The 19,185-nt window shown below is 32.3% G+C and overlaps 1 protein-coding gene across 1 annotated transcript in view; it reads left to right on the top strand.

The window, feature by feature from the left end:
* The window catches only part of LOC149897128 (uncharacterized), a 31,229-nt gene that overhangs the window by 899 nt on the left and 11,145 nt on the right, over positions 1 to 19,185 (top strand). Inside the window, exons 3-4 of the mRNA XM_090116771.1 lie at positions 7,248 to 7,621; positions 17,870 to 17,985. Of these exons, the coding sequence (XP_089972897.1) occupies positions 7,248 to 7,621; positions 17,870 to 17,985 (490 nt within the window). The remainder of the gene's footprint in view (positions 1 to 7,247; positions 7,622 to 17,869; positions 17,986 to 19,185) is intronic.

Raw genomic sequence — 19,185 nt, 5'->3', positions numbered from 1 at the left:
ATGAACTTGTTTATTTCTTGTTTATATGAACTAAGCCCACTGTACCTGACCGCCTCCTTGGTACAGTGGTTGGGGCTTGAGCGTAGAACCGAGGGGTCCTGGGTTCGATTCCCAGTGGAGACGAAGAAAAAAAAAATGTCTCGGTCTGGCAGGACACAGAAGGCTCATCACCTACTTGTCCCTAAAGAAAATCGATCAGTGAAACAGATGTATGAATAATGCATCTGCCCCTTACCCCACTACGGGGACACGGGACTTCACAAGCCCACTGTATAACTCAAATGGTACATATTATTTATATATATATATATATATTTTCAATACTAATCTAGAGTAAATGCTGAATATCACTAAAATCGGAGCAGCCATTTTGTGTGAAAGAGACATACTTTCATCAATTTTGGTTTTATGACCATAGTAGGATGTATTGATTATTTTCTATTATTCTTGAATAAAACTCGGATGGAATTGAGATTTATAATTTTACATAATTTTGAAATAATTCAACAGTATAAAATGATCTTTCAAGTGTTTTATCTGTTAGTTTATGAATATTAAATTAATTAATTAATTTATTGTCTGTTTATTCTTTACGAAAATAAAAATTATTTTTCCATATTGCACTCAAAGCTGTAATGTATTGCACCAGTAATTTGAGAAGCTAATGCAATATAGAATTACAATCTAGGTATATGAATATAGTTACAAACGGGAATCAAGTTTCAGCATATCATAAAGTGTTGAATTGCAACTTTAAGCGATAACTTACAATATTGTTTATCTAAAATTAAGCAAAGTATGAAAAAATTAATATCAAATATAAATAGTAATGTATATGGATCACTAGCTGTGCCCTGTGGTTTTACCTGCAGTGCTCTGCTGCTGTTAGTCTTAGGGTAATAATATAATATAGCCATGCTCGATAAATGGGCTATCTAACACGAAAATAATTTTACAAATCAAACCAGTAGTTCCTGAGATTAGTGTGTTCAAACAAACAAACTCTTCAGCTTTACAATATTAATCCATCAGTCCCCGGAATCACAGACACAATAGATAATCTATTGTGTTGCGCCCCGATCGGGGCGCTCGGTGGTCAGTGGGTTAATATAGATTAATGCATGCATTTCACTCTAATTTATATTTGCCTAAAGGCTAAAGACAATGTAATTAACAATCAATCAAAAATTTTCCAAATTTTGTGTATACATGCGGATGCATTTATGTACTACATATATGACGGAATTAACATAATTAACGTACAACGACTGATAAGCATTGATAAAATATTTACAATGATTGTTCATACAATGTTATCACTTAATATTTTAAGAATATCAATTGTTATTAAATTTAAGTTTGTATTACATGTTCAATTTAAATTGAAACTAGGAAAGAATAAAAATAAAAATCAGTTAAAAAGGAAGTTCTAGTACTAATTTTAATTTTATTTTTTAAAACTGCAGCCGCATTTTCAAGCAAGCAAGTGTTAGCAAAATAAATAAAATTATACTCATAAAGTATGAACTTAAGTGAACTGTAAATAGCTAGTTAAATATAACCCTGAAACTTGTATAAATAAGCCATTACTTTTTTCTTACTTTGATTTAGCACCATTTAACCTGTGAATTAACATTACTTCAAATAAATCTATATGATTTCAATGCCATAGCAATCTTTCAATTGAGCCAATGTGCATTTAATGCTTGGTCTCATTTTTTAATACAGATCCCCATGATTTTTTGATCACAAATAGTTTTTTAATATCACTTCATGTCCTAGAACTATTTTAAGCTACAACATTTTTTATAACTTGTCGTAGTCCGTAGCGTAACTAATATTTTATGATTAAAAGGTGTATGTATATATGTCTACGAACTTGTGTAGGTGCTATGTTTTATTATTTCGTTACTCACACAAAAGGCTGGGTCAAAGGAGTTTTCTTTTTATGTGTTACCTGCTTTTGCGATTTCTACGTATCGTATTCGTGCAATTTAAATCTAATAACATCCCGGAAATTTCTAGGGCCGTTGTTTAATGTCGACTGTTATTACTTTTTTCACATAGAGAACCACCATTATGTATTTTCTAATCTTATTCCGACCTTGTAAATTTGCTGATATATTTGTTAGATGCTCTTAAAATTAATACCCACAATACGGTAGAAATTACGTTTCATTAAGAGTACTTATATTTTCGTGATCAAGGCAAAAATATGTAGGAAGCTGTGAGGAAATGAACCGGTTGTACGGGTGTTTTCTCAAGAATATGATTCCTACAAGAATTATTCTTATATGCATCCGGTTTTGCTATTGTTTGATCGCATACCTAGTTTCAAGATGTTTTGCTCCGTAGCCATAAAACAATTGTGCACACGACAATACGACATGTTTTTAAACAGCGATGTAGGTATATGCGATATTCTTTTTCAGCAAAAATTCGGCAACAAAATCTTGTTATCTGGCGCCTAGTTTGATACACGTAAAAAGGTCGTTAAAACTAACAGTACTTCCGTATATTTTGCGACTCTAGCGAATGTTCATCCATACAAGGATATGTGAGATCGGCTTATCAGGCATCCTTTGTAAGATATAAGATTGTTTATTTAGGAAGACAGACTCTTGCTTGTCTTGTTTGTCAATTTTTATCTCATCCGTGCCGTCTTATAACTGTTAAATTCAGCATATTTAAAACGAACCATTCATTCTAATTTGCCCTCGAATACTGACCAGCGAGGTCACGGTCAGACCAAGAAATTTGCTGTCTTTTCAACATTTTGTACGACGAAACAATTGTCTCTAATTAGTAATTACCCACCTGAAGAGTTGGAGACACGTGATTTTAAATCGGCTAAATGTCGTGAAGAAGCGGTTTTTCTCAATTGAATGTTTTTCTCAACGATTCCATTTTGGTAATTAACTGTCATTGTTCTGCACGTAATCCAATTTCTCGCAAAAGCCCACACCAAATCTCGAATCTCGACCCACTAAACCGTTACGGTACATTGACAAACGTTTGGCATTAAGAGATTGTTGGTAGCTTTATCTGCGACCAACGACCTTCGCGCTTGACCGAGTGTGTGATGGCATGGCTGATGGCTCATACAGGAGTACGCCGTAAATAAATATGATCGATTGCATTGTGTTGAACTATAGAAATGTTTTAAGTTTTTATATGAAAACTCTCTACATTGTAAAACCGCTACTAAGTATAGATGGAAACCTATAAAATATAATGTAGTGTAAAGGTAGAAAGGTGGAACTGACAATGAGATTTATTTATAGTAAAGTATAACGGTATCAATTTATTTGAGTAGTATTTCAATTGATACAGTTATATTTAAGTATCATCCAATTATTCAAATCTACGAGCGTGGGAACTGTACCGAGTGAAAAACACGATCTTTTTATTATAATTTTACTGAACCCCGAATTTTTGTAATAATTGGGAGCAACAAGAGTAATATCTTTTTTTTAAGAAAATATGTGTAGCCATTTCTATGAGACATTTCTTCCACAGGTTCCACTATATTTATATTGTTGAAAAGTAATACGACTTACACTTTTTCCAAATATAAACAGGTATAAAATTGAACAAAAAATAAATAGACTGGGGTAGAAGCCTTTAAAAATAATGAAAAGATAAAAAAAATCGCAGTCGGATGAAACCCATTAGAAAAGGAGGGGAATATGATGAAAATAAAAGGAAAAATAAATTACGGTCAATCCGAGTTCGGGAAGTGAGAGGGGGGAGCTTTTAAGAGAAAAAAATGGTTTCTCCTGATTTCCGACAAAACTACAAGTCCTATAGAAAAAAGTTCAATGGCAAAGTTGTAGGTAATTAAAAGTTCTACAACTTTTGTATTCACAATTTTTTCACATAACCTAAAAATTTAGGTGAAAAATTCAAAAAACCAAGTTTTTGGTCTTTTATTTTTATCTACTTCAAAATTTATTTTTTTTCTACGAAATTTGGTGGAAACTTACTTTATTATGTCCCAAATACACTGTAATTTATTTGATTGAAAATATTTATTTTTTCACCTTATTTTGAATTAATATCAAAAAAAAAACCTAATTTTCAATCGAAAAGTCACCCGTCAAAATATTAGCTTTTTTCAAAAACTTGGGGTGCCTTTTATTTATTGAAATCTCTACTTTCATATGGTGTAAAAAAAATAAATACCACCATAGTAAATGTTCTCAGGAAATGCATACAAACAGTGTAATAATGAGCTTTTACTAAATCAGGCACACTTCTTGAACTCTATATCTTCTCTTGTATCGGCTTTTCGGTAATATTTCAAAAGAAAAATAATTATCTGTTCTAAGTTTAATATTTTAAAGCATATTCAAAAGCAAAATGATGTCGATAAAAACATTTCAGGTAGTTCGAGAAGTGTGCCTGATTTAGTAAAAGCTAATTTTCACACTGTTTGTATGCATTTCCTGAGAACATTTACTATGGTGGTGTTTATTTTTTTTACACCATATGAAAGTAGAGATTTCAATGAATAAAAGGCACCCCAAGTTTTTGAAAAAAGCTGATATTTCGACGGGTGACTTTTCGATTGAAAATTAGGTTGTTTTTTTGGTATTAATTCAAAATAAGGCGAAAAAATAAATATTTTCAATCAAATAAATTACAGTGTATTTGAGACATAATAAAGTAAGTTTCCACCAAATTTCGTAGAAAAAAAATAAATTTTGAAGTAGATAAAAATAAAAGACCAAAAACTTGGTTTTTTGAATTTTTCACCAAAATTTTGAGGTTATGTGAAAAAATTGTGAATACAAAAGTTGTAGAACTTTTAATTACCTACAGGCTACAACTTTGCCATTGAAATTTTTTCTATAGGACTTGTAGTTTTGTCGGAAATCGAGAGAAACCATTTTTTTCTCTTAAAAGCTCCCCCCTCCCGCTTCCCGAACTCGGATTGACCGTAATTTATTTTTCCTTACATTTTTATCATATTCCCCTCCTTATCTAATGGGTTTCATCCGACTGCGATTTTTTTTTGTTTCAAAAATTATCTACTCTAGTCTAAAAATGAAATAATGACCATCATTTATCTTTACTATACATAATTCAGAAATAAAATTTCAAAGGACTCCTTTCATACCGTATTAGATTAAATTGGTGCTGCTCGAAACGTTGAATACAAATGCTGGTCACCAACGTATTAGTTGGCCCACGTAGAGTTTAGCATACGATATGACTAATTTCACTTTCTATACGTATCGGTTTACAAGTGGTTTTCATCACGTCCAACTATATATTATAAGCATTGTTCTAGTTATGGAAATCAATTTATTCTCCTACAGAGGGTTTGTAATATAAAATATATGTTAGGGTAAAAGAACCTCATATGTAAAGTACCTTATACCTGCTAAAAGTTACGATTTCGATTTCTGTAAACTTTTGCAATGCTTTATGAATTTTTCGATTCGGAATATCGATTCTACTGAGAAAAATCAGCAAGGAAATCCAGGCATAATGTTACGTTTTTGTTGTAGAAATACCACGTAGGTTCTTAAAGATAAGTTCATCATCTCAATTCTCAAATACTTAAATTTCGTGTAAAGTTTTGCCAGTTGCCAGTAGTTAGTAGTTACTAGAGTCGTTATAAGTAGCACAGTAACTTTTTTGAACGAAAGTCCCAATTTTTCTATAAAACATGACATAATGTTTATTTTCCCGCTATTTTGTTCTATAGCACGTTTAATAGACCAACGGACGTGATTCTTGTCAAATCATAAACTTGATAAGGAGTTCCGATTGCAATTTGTGGTCGATGCATGTTGGTCTACATTTTTTATGGTGTGTGACGTCTATATTTGGATGTCGCCATGTTCTTATGTGGATAGGCGCTGTGTTAAAATCGAATTTCCTTTTTTTACTCGGATTAGCTATGGCTTATTTAACTTGAATGAAATTAATCTGTTACACCTATAAATTTATTTAATAACCTAAAGTAAATATAAAACTTATTTTTAATTTATTACATGGAAATTATCTTCAATCATGAATAGAACAATACCGTATGATGTTACATTTAATGATTGTCTTCTTAATCTCTTAACACGGATCTCTTAAACATACGCCAATTAATCAGCGTTCTTGTCAATTAAGCTTTATAGCTATCACACCGTATGAATTTACACCTCTATAGAGTAATCTTCACACGAAATTATGTCTTATAATCTGGGTTTTAGGTACAAATCTTTGTCTTAATTGCATGCTCGTTGGAGGTAGGTTTAATGGGTGCGTTCACCCTTCGTGCAGTTATCTTCCGCCGCCATCTATATAAATATTTAGTTGTCACTTGCAATACGTCGATCAGGCAATTAATACGTTACATCGACGAAGACAAAACTCGGAACAGGATTTCCTGATAAACGTTCTTATTGTGAGAATAATTGTTAGCAATAGCATATAAGGATGTCACTGCGTTTGTAATAGACTAGTGTCTAGCCATTCTCAAGTAATGCATAGTCATACGTCTATTAACAAGCTATAGGATACATAATTATATGATTAGGTCAGCGATAGGAAATCATGATTAGTTCTATAATGAGAAACATATAACAGAGTCTATTTGTAAATAGTAAATATTAAATAGGTATGTTAGTTTCATGACAATCGTTGTGTATTTATTAATGCAGATAGCCGATATCCTGACAATGGTTACGGGATATTGTTGAGAGTAAAAGGGGGGAAAGTAAATTATATTCTATATGATGAAATTGGTCACATATAACAACGTTACACTTGAATCTTAACTGATAAATACGAACATTTGTACAACGAAATGTATCTTCAATCTTAGTTGAGCAATGAAACTGGTAAAAGTATTTAATATTTTTGTTAGGACATGAATGTAAGCTGAAATGCAATACAATAATGTCTTTGTTAATTTCGATAGTATTCTTATTACACATACTCTACACGAACTTGAATACAGCAGTGAGTGCATATCCTTGTATGTATATGTTAAAATTATAAATAGACGGCGATAAGAGGCGTACGATGATGCATACATGCTATTAATTACAAAATCAGCGGAATAGTTTATTTTACGCTAAATTTAAAATCTCTACGAATATGAAAGTTAACTTATGGTAACAGCAGAAGACGATTCTAACGATTCTAATTAAATAAATTCATCTTTCAAAACATACTCTCTCTTGAAATATTACAATGCAACATATATTACTGCCAGAAAAATAACAGACCATTTTTTACAGATGTGGAAGCGGACGACATTGCAACGCCAGATAGGCACAAATTTGACTCGCGAACCTACGTGAGGCCAAAACGGCGGCCGCAGCGACCAAGCATACAGAGCATAGTAGAAGTGACATCGAACCCACCGTCTATGTCACCGCACCAATCCCTCAACCAGACCAATAATATGAACCAGACTAATAATATGAACCAGACCAACAATATGAATCAGACCAAATACCTCACGTACAACAAGTACAGCAATCCATTAGGTCCGATCAGTCCAATGTTGAGATTGAAGACGTTTAATGTTGATGTCAATACGGATAACAGTCACGTGGTCAAGGAGTTTGCTATGAAGCGGCGGAGTCAAGCGCCTGATGATGATCCGCAGGTAAGATTAGAAGTTATATTATGGCTTGACATGCCATTATTAATTTTACTTGAATAAGTTAATTTTAAAATTAATTTTACATGTAACGACTTGACGTGACATTACATGGCACGGCACGAGACAGCTTGATAATATGAAGTAGCTAACGTTTTTTTCCTTGATATTCATCTCTAGCTAATAGTGATGGTGTAAAACTTCCTATTCACTGAAAGTTTTAGTAGAAGTTAAACAGTAGGATATCCACGATTCACATTTATTAGAACTACGTACGATACAATGTAGTAAAGATATGGTCTATTGCAAACAGGACGAGTTATTTTGTCTTCCCTATCTAACTCAATCGACCTCAGAGCCTTGCTAGGTTTGTAAACCTAATAAGCTTACTGCTAAATAAAGAACGATCGCTTATTGTAGTTAATTACAATGCAATTGATTAATGAATCCACTTATTTGAAGAGTTTGATTTATTCACAACTTTCCTTTAATGAAATCAGTCCATTTGCATATAATATCGCGAGTGGTGCTATTATAGATGACTTAATGAAATTGATTGTAGACACTATCCATACTTACCAATATATGCTATCCTTTTTTACGGGTTTTCTGGCAGAAATAGCTTACAGCGATATGATCGCCCTCTGTAAATGTTATTACTTATATCGCTCTTGTTTTGTAAATTTATATACATATTAGTATGCGAGAAAGAATCATTCATTTATTCATTATACATTTTAGTAGACTGTCCCGAATAAATAGCTATTACAGTGATAAAAACGCGCTGATAAAATTAGAAATACCTACGCGGAAATGAAAGATTTATTTGAAGATCTTAAGCTCGGACGAACATCATAAAAGAGAGAGTATAAAAAAATGCATAGGTATATGTACTTTAAAGGTAGACAATAGTTGAAAATAACGCCCTATTTTCTTAACTTTGCAATATGTTATGAACTCCGTTGTGCTGTTGCGTTTATTTCTTTCCAAACCCACCTGTTCTAACAAGTCAAGCAAACTTATTAATATCTTAATGACAAGAAGCTAAATACCTTTAATTACACCGATGACATAAACACATCATATGGTTTCTTAAGTCCTCTCGCGTAAATGTTACGCTCGATTGGTCTGTCTATACTTCTATACTTTATAGGTTACCGTTACACTCGACTGGTCTTTTTATAGCTACCTCCTTTGGGTGTGGGCGATCTGCATAGATAATGTAGGATAACGATAAAATTAAACAAATTGAAGGAAGTATATTATAAGGATCAAACTTTTGTGCTTTTGTATGTACGTTTGTAAGGTTTTCACGCAAAACGACTGGACCGATTTCAATAATTTTTTTTCACTATCAGAAAGCTTAATTTTTTCCTGAGTCAACAGGCTAGGCTTTTATTCCTTTTTTCTAGGATGTACTTTCTTTATGAATCTTAGCCCTTAGGTGCTTGCTTTAACGTTACGACGTAACTTAATGATAATAATATAATTCCCATTACCAAGTAAGTAATTACTCCTGAAAATTAACACCTCCGTAACTTGAGAAAGCCTTTATCGTGAAATACTTTAATTTTATCGTAAGTTGAAGCTTGCTGTTTTACCCCGTGCCGTTGCCAATTGTTGAATGTATTATTAATTTAATTTAGTTAAATAACATTTATTTTTCGTTTCACTTGGATTTAAAATTAAATAATATAATATAATTTCGCAGTGAAATATCTTTTTGTTAAATATTCTTTAAATCGCAATACGTGTAGTATAATGATAAAAATTGCACAAAAGTAGTACTGCAAAATTATAGTTTTAGCAAATGCCCTTAAAATCACAATATGTTTAATAATAACTAGCAGTCCGCCCCGGCTTCGCCCGTGGTACATATTTACGTTTTCTCTACGTAAGAACTATCCTCGTACTTCAAGGAATATAATAAAAAAAGAATTAACGAAATCGGTTCAGCCGTTCTCAAGTTATGCGCTTACCAACACATTTTGGGATTCATTTTTATATTATAAGATTATTAAACCTATCTCACATTTATTTATCATGCATTATGTTTGCCTATACTTAACTAGTAATAAGAGCTCTCTTAATAATATTTAAATCTATACTAATACTAGCGGCCCGCCCCGGCTTCGCCCGTGGTACATATGAAAAATAGATGTTGGCCGATTCTCAGACTTACCCGATATGCACAGAAAATTTCATGAGAATCGGTCCACCCGTTTCGGAGGAGTATGCAGACTAACATTGTGACACGAGAATTTTATATATAAGATTATTAAGCTGAAGAGTTTGTTTGTTTGTTTGTTTGTTTGAACGCACTAATCTCGGGAACTACTGGTCCGATTTGAAAAATTAAAATTCTTTCGGTGTTAGATAGCCCATTATCGAGGAAGGTTATAGGCTATATTTCATCACGCTACGGGCAACAGGAGTGGAGCCACGGGGGTGAAACCGCGCGGAGCAGCTAGTAAGATCATAAAGTGGTATGGTCTTATGGCAATTAACTTATTTTATTTCTTAGATTAATAATAATCTAAACTCGCCTTATTCGTTTCATTTTAGGCTTTTACATTTATATTTGGCCCTCAATAATCTATTCCATTGCGTAAATTTGCGATATCTATTCAGACTATTTATAACAACTAGGACATTGCAGGTGGGTGCACTCGATCTACATTTAGGCTTAGCTATGATGCTAATTGTTGAAGTTTTTCTATTAATATGAATATAATATGTATAACCGACTTCAAAAATAGGAGGACGTTCTCATTTACGTGAAATGCATTTTTTTTGGGTCTCTTGGGTTGGTGAACTTCTTTTCTCATTTCAAAGATGGTGTGTTCTAGTTGGTCCAACTAAATTGACAATTTCGAAGGCGGTTTAGTTTTTTGTTAAACAATAATATGGCTCTGTAGACGGTCGCCTAAATTGTGCAAGTTGTGTGTATTTAATTGTGTTATTTCTTTACTTTGGTTTGTACAATAAAGCATTCATTCATACATTCATTATCTTACACTCAAGATTACGTACATTATTTCGTATTCAGAAATATGAAGAATATTTCTTCGTGTTCAAAGAGAATTTAAAATATTCCAGTTATTAGGTATAAAGTTTCGTGAAAAGTCTTATTCTGTTTGAAGCTTGACCTTTCATCACGACACACTTTTTCGAGTGCACTCGTGAGATTCAAAACGTAGCAATTATTTTTCTATTTGCTTTAGAGAAGTCACAAAATTATTCGCCTAATTCACATACGGTAAAAGTGTAATACTTTACATGAATGAGAGCAGTATTTAGTGACGTATTTACAAGTTCTTCATTTGTTTTAAAAGAGGTTATTTTATATTCTAAAGGGCAATTATTATTTAGCTAAGTGTGGTTAAATTCAACACTACAACACTCAATATTCCAACTCATATTTACTTTCAATGTTTGTGATACATTGATAGCGTATTCAATACGGAAGTGTTATCGTTAAAGGTTATTGTAATTGCTGTAAATAAACAAGGTGAAGCAAATAATGGTGATTTAACTCAAACATTAGGTAGGGTTGTCTAGGTCTCTGCTATTGAGAGAAAAATATACAACAGCCTGTGTTGAACGACAAAACATAAAAAAACACTATTATAGAAAAATGTATAGGTATGTAAAATAACTAATATCGGATTATATTTTGTACAGGCCCGTTATTATCTACAAGTCCTTATCATGGACTAATAAATATCCTTATTCTAGTCGTGAGTTAGTTAGCTTGGGAATTGTGTTCCATTATTTTATTAAATCCCCCATCGCATTATCCAAAGATTTCCCGATACATGTCATCCATATTTACTCATAATATTAATCATCATCACTAATAATAATTTTAAGATGATTTGTACAGCCCTGATCTATGAATGTTTGAAACCGTTTCGGACGCCAACCAGCGAGTCAATATTTTGTTTGCGTCACTTCGCGTAACACGGTAAAATTATCTCGCGATTATGCTAATTTGTCACCGTTGCAACTATATTATATGCGTAGATTATGTAGATATTTCGGCGTATAAATATGACGTGATTACACGATTATCAATATGTAATAATGTTTTAAATAGGGTAATGCGTATGTAACATGAATGATATCTTGATAATAATTATACATTGGCAGTATTTGCGCACGATTTTTGCAATAATTAATTATTATATTTTGGGCATTTAAATACTTCGACAGAAAAGTAATTATATTTGTTTCTATTAAATTAATATGCATTTGTATGAACATTGCTGAATATATTTTGCGAACGGCTTAACTACTTACAAAATACATAAATTGAAATGCACCTTAAATCTTTTCTTTTTCTTTATTCGATTTACGTCTAATAATCAACACATCAATCAATGAATGGAATAGAATTCGTTCAACAATAACAATTTAGTTACATAAAATACGAAACGCATGTCTCGTGACTGAAATTAACTTTCGTTTTCAATACATTCACAGATGGTTATCATGTTACAGTGAACAAAATTGAAGCTATAATTGACATTAAAAAACTATGTGGTAATATTGAATACAAATATACCGGATGAAAACGTTTTATTTTTTTAATAATTTCTATTACAGTGGCTTTCTATGTAAATTGAAAATTTAATGTAATTTTATAATTTTCTAATTATATTGTCATGTGATAAAGGCTCGTTAAATAAGGGAAGTACAATTTTGTAATTATAATTACACTTCACGCGTTTTTATTCTATTAGTGGCATACACATTAACTATTTAAGACTTCATTTTAACGTTAGTTATTGTAATAAAGTAGAAAGTATTTTACTATTTTTACGTACCATTGTATAATTTGTATATTAATCGATTCATAAGTCTTTAAACAGCTATTTAATTATTTACGGTACAAAGAAAATACGATTATGTTTATGTTGTTTGTTTTAACCACAATATTATCGGCAACCAAACATAATTAATAATTAACGCTTCAAATAAATTCTAATTTCTTATCAAGGATTATTGATAGTGTTTACTTATTCCTTAAACATAAAATTCTTATACAGAAAGTTGCGTTTTAAGAAAAGCGTTTAAATATTATTATTTAAGTAGACGTGTTCTATTACGTATTATTGTACATCCATACTAATATTATAAATGTGAAAGTAACTCTGTCTGTCTGTCTGTCTGTTACTCAATCACGCCTAAACTACTGAACCAATTCGCATGAAATTTGGTATGGAGATATTTTGCTACCCGAGAAAGGACATAGGCTACCTTTTATTTCGAAATACATATGTACCACGGGCGAAGCCGGGGCGGACCACTAGTACAGACTAAAAAGACTACAATATGACGTATCAGACCGTGACTTCTCATCCAGGGATCTCAAACAGGCTCTTTTGTTTGTGTGACTGACATAAAACATATAGAAATTAACATGTTAAATGTACTCATATTTACCCTAGTTATTGAAATCACGAAAAAATGTGATTATTGTCTTTAGATTACTATAGTGATATTCCAAACTAAATAAAGATGTATTTTCAGGTTATTATTGCCTCCTAATATATTAAATTTTCTTCATTTTATGTTATACTAGCTGTTGCCCGCGACTTCGTCTGCGATTACGTCGTTTTTCGTCATTCGTCGTTTAAAAAAATACGTGACACTTTATTTTTGAATGTTCTTAATTGTCTCTTATAAAATTTAACTAAATTAAAATTGAACACTGATAAGAAAATCTTAAAATCGGAGGAAATCGAAAATCTGAGGAAAACATGAATGAATGTGATTTAAATTCTACATTACTTAGTATTTCAAATAATAATCTAAATTAAATGTAGATTAACAGTTTGAGCGCACCGTTATAGAATATATTGTACCTAAGTATTAAATTACGTTAGTTTACATAGTAACAAAACAAAAACACGATGACTTTCTTTCGCGCTCGGTACCACAAACTAAGCATGTTAATGGTACGTGGCCCGCGTCACTTGACCCCCCGCGAGTTCCCCTCCGTTGCTATGCGAAAATACATTCGTCGCCCTGCTGTAGAAAAAATTGTAATACTGTGGCCTGGGCGTTATAACACGCCCAGGAAGTTCCTGAGTGCCGATAGACGTCCGTCTATCGGCATTTATAACAATTTTATATTAACATCACCATTCACCATCTTGAGGAAAAGCTTCTAATGTCGATTTAAAACTGCATACATACGAATTAACCTGATGAAACATGTTCTAAAATTATTGTCCTTACTCCACTTTAAAGCATTACAAAAATAACATACTACGTTAATATCGCCTATACAGAAGATGATCTGTAATCAATTGTGAGGTTATAAGCAAACCCACTTTTATATTTGTCGGACCCCACCACCGAATTCGTAGATTGATCTTCTATGTTTACCTCTAATCTAAGTCATTAAGACTATGTTGAAATCTGTCTGCAGTAAGAGGGGCCTCTCGCTATTCGTCCGTTTCCAGAGACCGAATAGTTTCAATTCTTAATCTTTCATTAAACAAACTTATTAATCGTTTTTGTCTCAATTAATTGTAATATTCGCGTCCTTACTCTAGTCATTGCTTATGCTCATGTTCATCTTCAAGAGATCGAATAATATTATGGTGCACCCTATCATTTGTCAAACGGTCTTCATATTGAGTAAAAGTTTCAGATTCTCGAGATAAAATATGACGGCCGTGATCAGCTGTGAGACATTATACCCTCTCAGTGAAGGTTTTGGTCTCACGGGATAGTACATGCCGTTCGCGGTCAGCTGTGAGCCGCAATTCTCGTTGTGAAGCGGTTTCAGGTTCTCGGCATAACACATGTTGTTTTCGGCCTATAGTAAGCCTCTTACCTCTAACGATTCTTGAGAACTCTTATTTCTCATTTTCTTAGCTTTGCTCGATTTTCGAGATAAAGATTTTTTAGGTGGCACTGATGCATGAAAATAAAAATTGAGTTGAAACGGACTGAGAGTGTTATAGACAAATATAATCAGAAAGCTTCGAACTCCTAAGCTATCGGAAGTTACACGTGTTATTGTGAGTCAACCATAAAAGATATACATTTATGATGTCGGGAGATATTTTTTATATAATAAGGAGAACATTTCTTTCATACAATATGATTTCTGTGTAGCTTTAACTCTACTTTTACTGCTCTGCTCAGGAATATGTAAAATAATTGTACCAAGTTTCGTTTAAATCCGTCGAGTAGTTTTTGTTTCTATAACGGTTATACGGACAGACAGACGGACAAAAATTTTACTGTTTGCTTCGTTAGCATCAGTGTCGATCCCTAATCACCCCGTGATAGTTATTTAGGAAATATATTTCATGTACAGATTTAATTTAAGTATACATAATATATTTAGATTCCAATTTCTATGTAACGTTAAATTCGACTATACAATAACTAACAGACAACGCAGGTTACTCTCGTTTCCGTAAGTTGAGGCGGCTACATATTCGGTCCTCATAACATCACTTTTAGTGAACGAAACGACAGCGCGGTTTAATTCGATGCCAATACCATCAGAAAAAAGGAAATATTTTTAATTGTGAAAAAATATTATGATTTACACTATTAACACTATTTTAATATAAAATATATGGCTGTGAGTGTGTAAAAATAAATCCAGCTAGTTTCACATCACACATATGTTTATAATTAGCTATACGACATGAAAATATACATATTAATTACCAAGCAATAATCATACAGGTAAATACTGAACAAAAGTATTAACAGTCAAAGTTTATTTTTACTAACATTTAACAACATGTAAATTATGAAGAAATAATAATTATCAACGAACTAACCTTTTCTATATAATACTTAACACAGCACATTTTTTAAATTATCTTGCTCAACTCTGCTCAAAAATTTGAGGGTTTTGTTGGAACTTTAATGTGTCAAAACTATGATATATCTAAACTACGATACAACTTGCATGCGGAAATGCTCATTACAATCTGTGAATTTATGAATAACTAACAACATACTATTCAATTTTATTGAGCTGATGAATATCTTTTGCCTGGAAAATCACCGCCGCCTAATAAATATACTGTGTTTTCTTATAAAATCGTAACATAATTTCTTTTATCTACTAAATTTTAATAAATAAGTTCTCTTTGTTATTTTCATCTAAAAATGAGCTTGAGCTTATATTAGGCAAAAGTATACATTAAAATTTCAGGACCGCACCTTAAATGGGGCGCTTGGAAAATATGCCTACGGGTTATTAATAGAGAAATGATACACAACAAAGTTATGTTGGTTCCATTTTATTTATAAAATATAATGAAAATGGGCAAATATAAAACATATTATGTAAAATGATTAAAAATAAATAAATGAAGCAACTACAATTCAAAGAAAACATCTTTTTCAGTGTGAAAATGCTTTATGCAATCCTGGATGATGAGTATATCATGTACTCTCATCCCAGTACGGTCGATAGCCATAACGATAAATATTATAATCACATAACAGCAAAGTCAGAATAAAAATCATAACTTGTACAGTTGTGAGTGCAAAATTTATGTTTCATTTGGCAATAACATTTTTTTCGGTACTAAAACGTAGTACTTTGATATGTGGTTGGCTGCCCCTTCTCTCCTTCCTGAAAAATATCCGCCAAAATTACCCGAGATACTTCCAATGATTGAACCATACGTTGGACATTAACTTCAGTCAAAAATTGACGAAGCGGATGATTACTAATTTCCACTTAATCCTCGCTGCCACTATCTTCATCATCAAATCATCAATTTTCAAGTGGTGTTGTAAAATTGTCAGCAGAAATCGTCTTCCAAAGGCGATATAATTTTATGAACATTGAATCTGTAAATAAAAAATCAAAAGTTAACTGTAAATCTATAAAAAAGCTACTTACAAATAAAATTTTATCAACAAACTACTGTTTCCAACGCACCTCAAAATCTTGTAAAAGTCAAAAAGAATTCATCATTTTATTATTTCATTCTAAAAGTGTAATATAAAACCTTTATAAAACCAATAAAAATGTTGTGTGGTTTTATGAAACCACGGTAAAAGTGAAACTTAGGCACAAATATCGTATTTGTACGATAATTATCGTACGGTTCGACCGTCACGCGACATGCGCTACACAGACCAAAAAGTTTGAGACGATGTAATAAAAGTTTCACTTTAAAAAACATGAATTGCTATCATTATAAATAATAAATACCTATAAAAGTAACAACTTACCTTTTGTGGGAACGCATGGTGAAAATTCACAAAACACAAAGATTGAATTTGATATTTTTGGTTTTATGACATTCAAATGCTTTATAAATATAAATTTATAAATAATAAATTTATAAAGAATAGAAACATTCGATCACGAAATTATGTGGGTTCGAGTCCCGCCTCGTGATCGAATTTTTTCTATTCTTTATAAATTTATAAAACACGAAGATTTTAAAAATGTAACCAATGAACACAATCAATATTAGATTAATTGTAATATTGCTCTGAGATTGTAATGGTGTCTAGTTTGACTTAAAATAATAAACATCTACCCTCACTTTTAAAAATGTAGTATATTCATACGAAATATAAGCGCACCTTATAGGGAAGGGAAGATATGGGTTAAAGAGTTAAATAAATAACATGATTATATTTAAATTATTAATTTTCAACAGTATTTTCAGTAGTGTTAACATGTAAATTAATTTGATTTTTACGAAATCTCATAGATGGCGCTGTTTCAGATTTGTCTTTATACTACTAAATTCATTAAACTGTTTCTCTGCCCAAATTACGTAAATGACATAGTTTTTATTTTGTAAAGCTAGATAATAGCATGGCTTACTCGAAACCAACATTTAAACATGAGTCTTTAGATTGTACGCTGTCGTAGTACACGGAATATGTAAGAAAAATAAAGGCTCACAGCTCCTCCCCCGAAGGTGATATCATGATAATATGTTTAAACTATCCTTACCCGACCTCTTAGGAATATTCATGCAAAATTTGAAGTAAATCTATGCAGTACTTTTCGAGATTAGCTCGGTCAAACATACAGACAAACAGACAAACAGACAAACAGACAAACAGACAAACAGACAAAAATTCTAAAAACTATATTTTTGGCTTCTATATCGATTATAGATCATGGATTATGTATTCTTTTAAAAAAATATTCAATGTACAGTTTTGACTTTCCTACGATTTTATTATATGTATAGATAGTTATTGTATATCTATAATATCTATAATATATTTCAGCTAGAAGACGAACTCGACATGCCATCAGATCCAGACCGGCTATCCGACCAATCACGCTTCAAGCCAATCAAGGTGGACTTCACGCAACCTATGAATAATTTTAACACATTCAATAAGTGAGTTTTTAACGTTTTCCTCTCGATTAGTAAATTGATTGCGGTTTATACAGGGTGCGGCTAATGCATCCTTTGAAAGTGCGATGTGAATAAAATTTTGCAATGAAATATGAATTCAGATAGATTTTAACATAATCGATAACGGAAAGCGCATATAACAATTAAGTAAAACCTTACTTTTTAACTCCAAATTAGGTATAATGGACGTAAGAAAATTTCTGTGATATAAAAACAAATATCCATTTAGAGATTGATTTGTTGAATTTATTTCGCTTACATTATTGTAATATAAGCGAAACTTGATGTGAAGTTTGTGCACATCACTCTGTATAAATCTTTAAGGAGGTCAGCAAATATGTATAGATTGTCTAATCTAAAAATGAACGCCCCTCCACTAAACTTAATTGTTTCAATGTGTGAGGACAAATAATTATTGAACCACTTTATATGTGTGCGCGCGGCGATTCTACTGCAAACTTTGACTGTCTCGCGCACTGATTTGTCAACTAATCGGGCGATCAGTTCAGGTGCCTAGCATTGTATGGCGGGGAGAGCGCGCTATGTACGGAATGACACGTCCGTTCTGTCGTGCATCGCGTCATTTATGCACTAGTTGGCCAACTGGTCCTGTCGTTCGGGCATGGATTGGACTGGAGGACTGAACGACCAATGAGGCAGACCAATTTGTGTGTATTGCGTCTATACACGTACTTTGAATGTGAGCGTAATCACAGTGGAGGGGCGTTCATTTTTAGATTAGACAATCTCTACAAGCAATTTAATTACAGTGTAAACTCTATATAACGTCACTTAAGGGACCGTGCATTTTTCGACGTTATAGAGAGTGGTCGTTAAATGGAGAGAAAGGGAAAATTGCATGATTGGTCCCGAGACAGGAATATTATTTTGACATTGCCTATGAAACCATGTTATCATCGCTTGATCAAGGTCTTCATATTGAGGTTTCTTCAATTTTTTGGCAGATCGTCCATCTTCTTCGGCATGCAGAATTTTTTCTTTATTTTTCTACAACTGCATTTCTGAGAATCTTCGGTATGTCAGTAAAAAAGAATGTAAACAACTACATTTTCATTGATTTCGGCAACTTAGTCAGTACTTCCTAGTCCTAGTTCCTAGTTGTAATGTCTTATTGTGGTCGTTAATTAGAGTGAGCGTGATGCTATATGGAGTGTATTATTG

The sequence above is a fragment of the Colias eurytheme genome, chromosome 26 (assembly GCF_061535395.1).
Source record: "Colias eurytheme isolate Ceu_HAF_F1 chromosome 26, ilColEury1 Martin Lab GWU primary, whole genome shotgun sequence".
In the NCBI taxonomy this organism is placed as follows: Eukaryota; Metazoa; Arthropoda; class Insecta; order Lepidoptera; family Pieridae; genus Colias; species Colias eurytheme.
The sequence above is the reverse complement of the archived record's forward strand: the minus strand, read 5'-3'. Positions and strand labels throughout refer to the sequence as shown.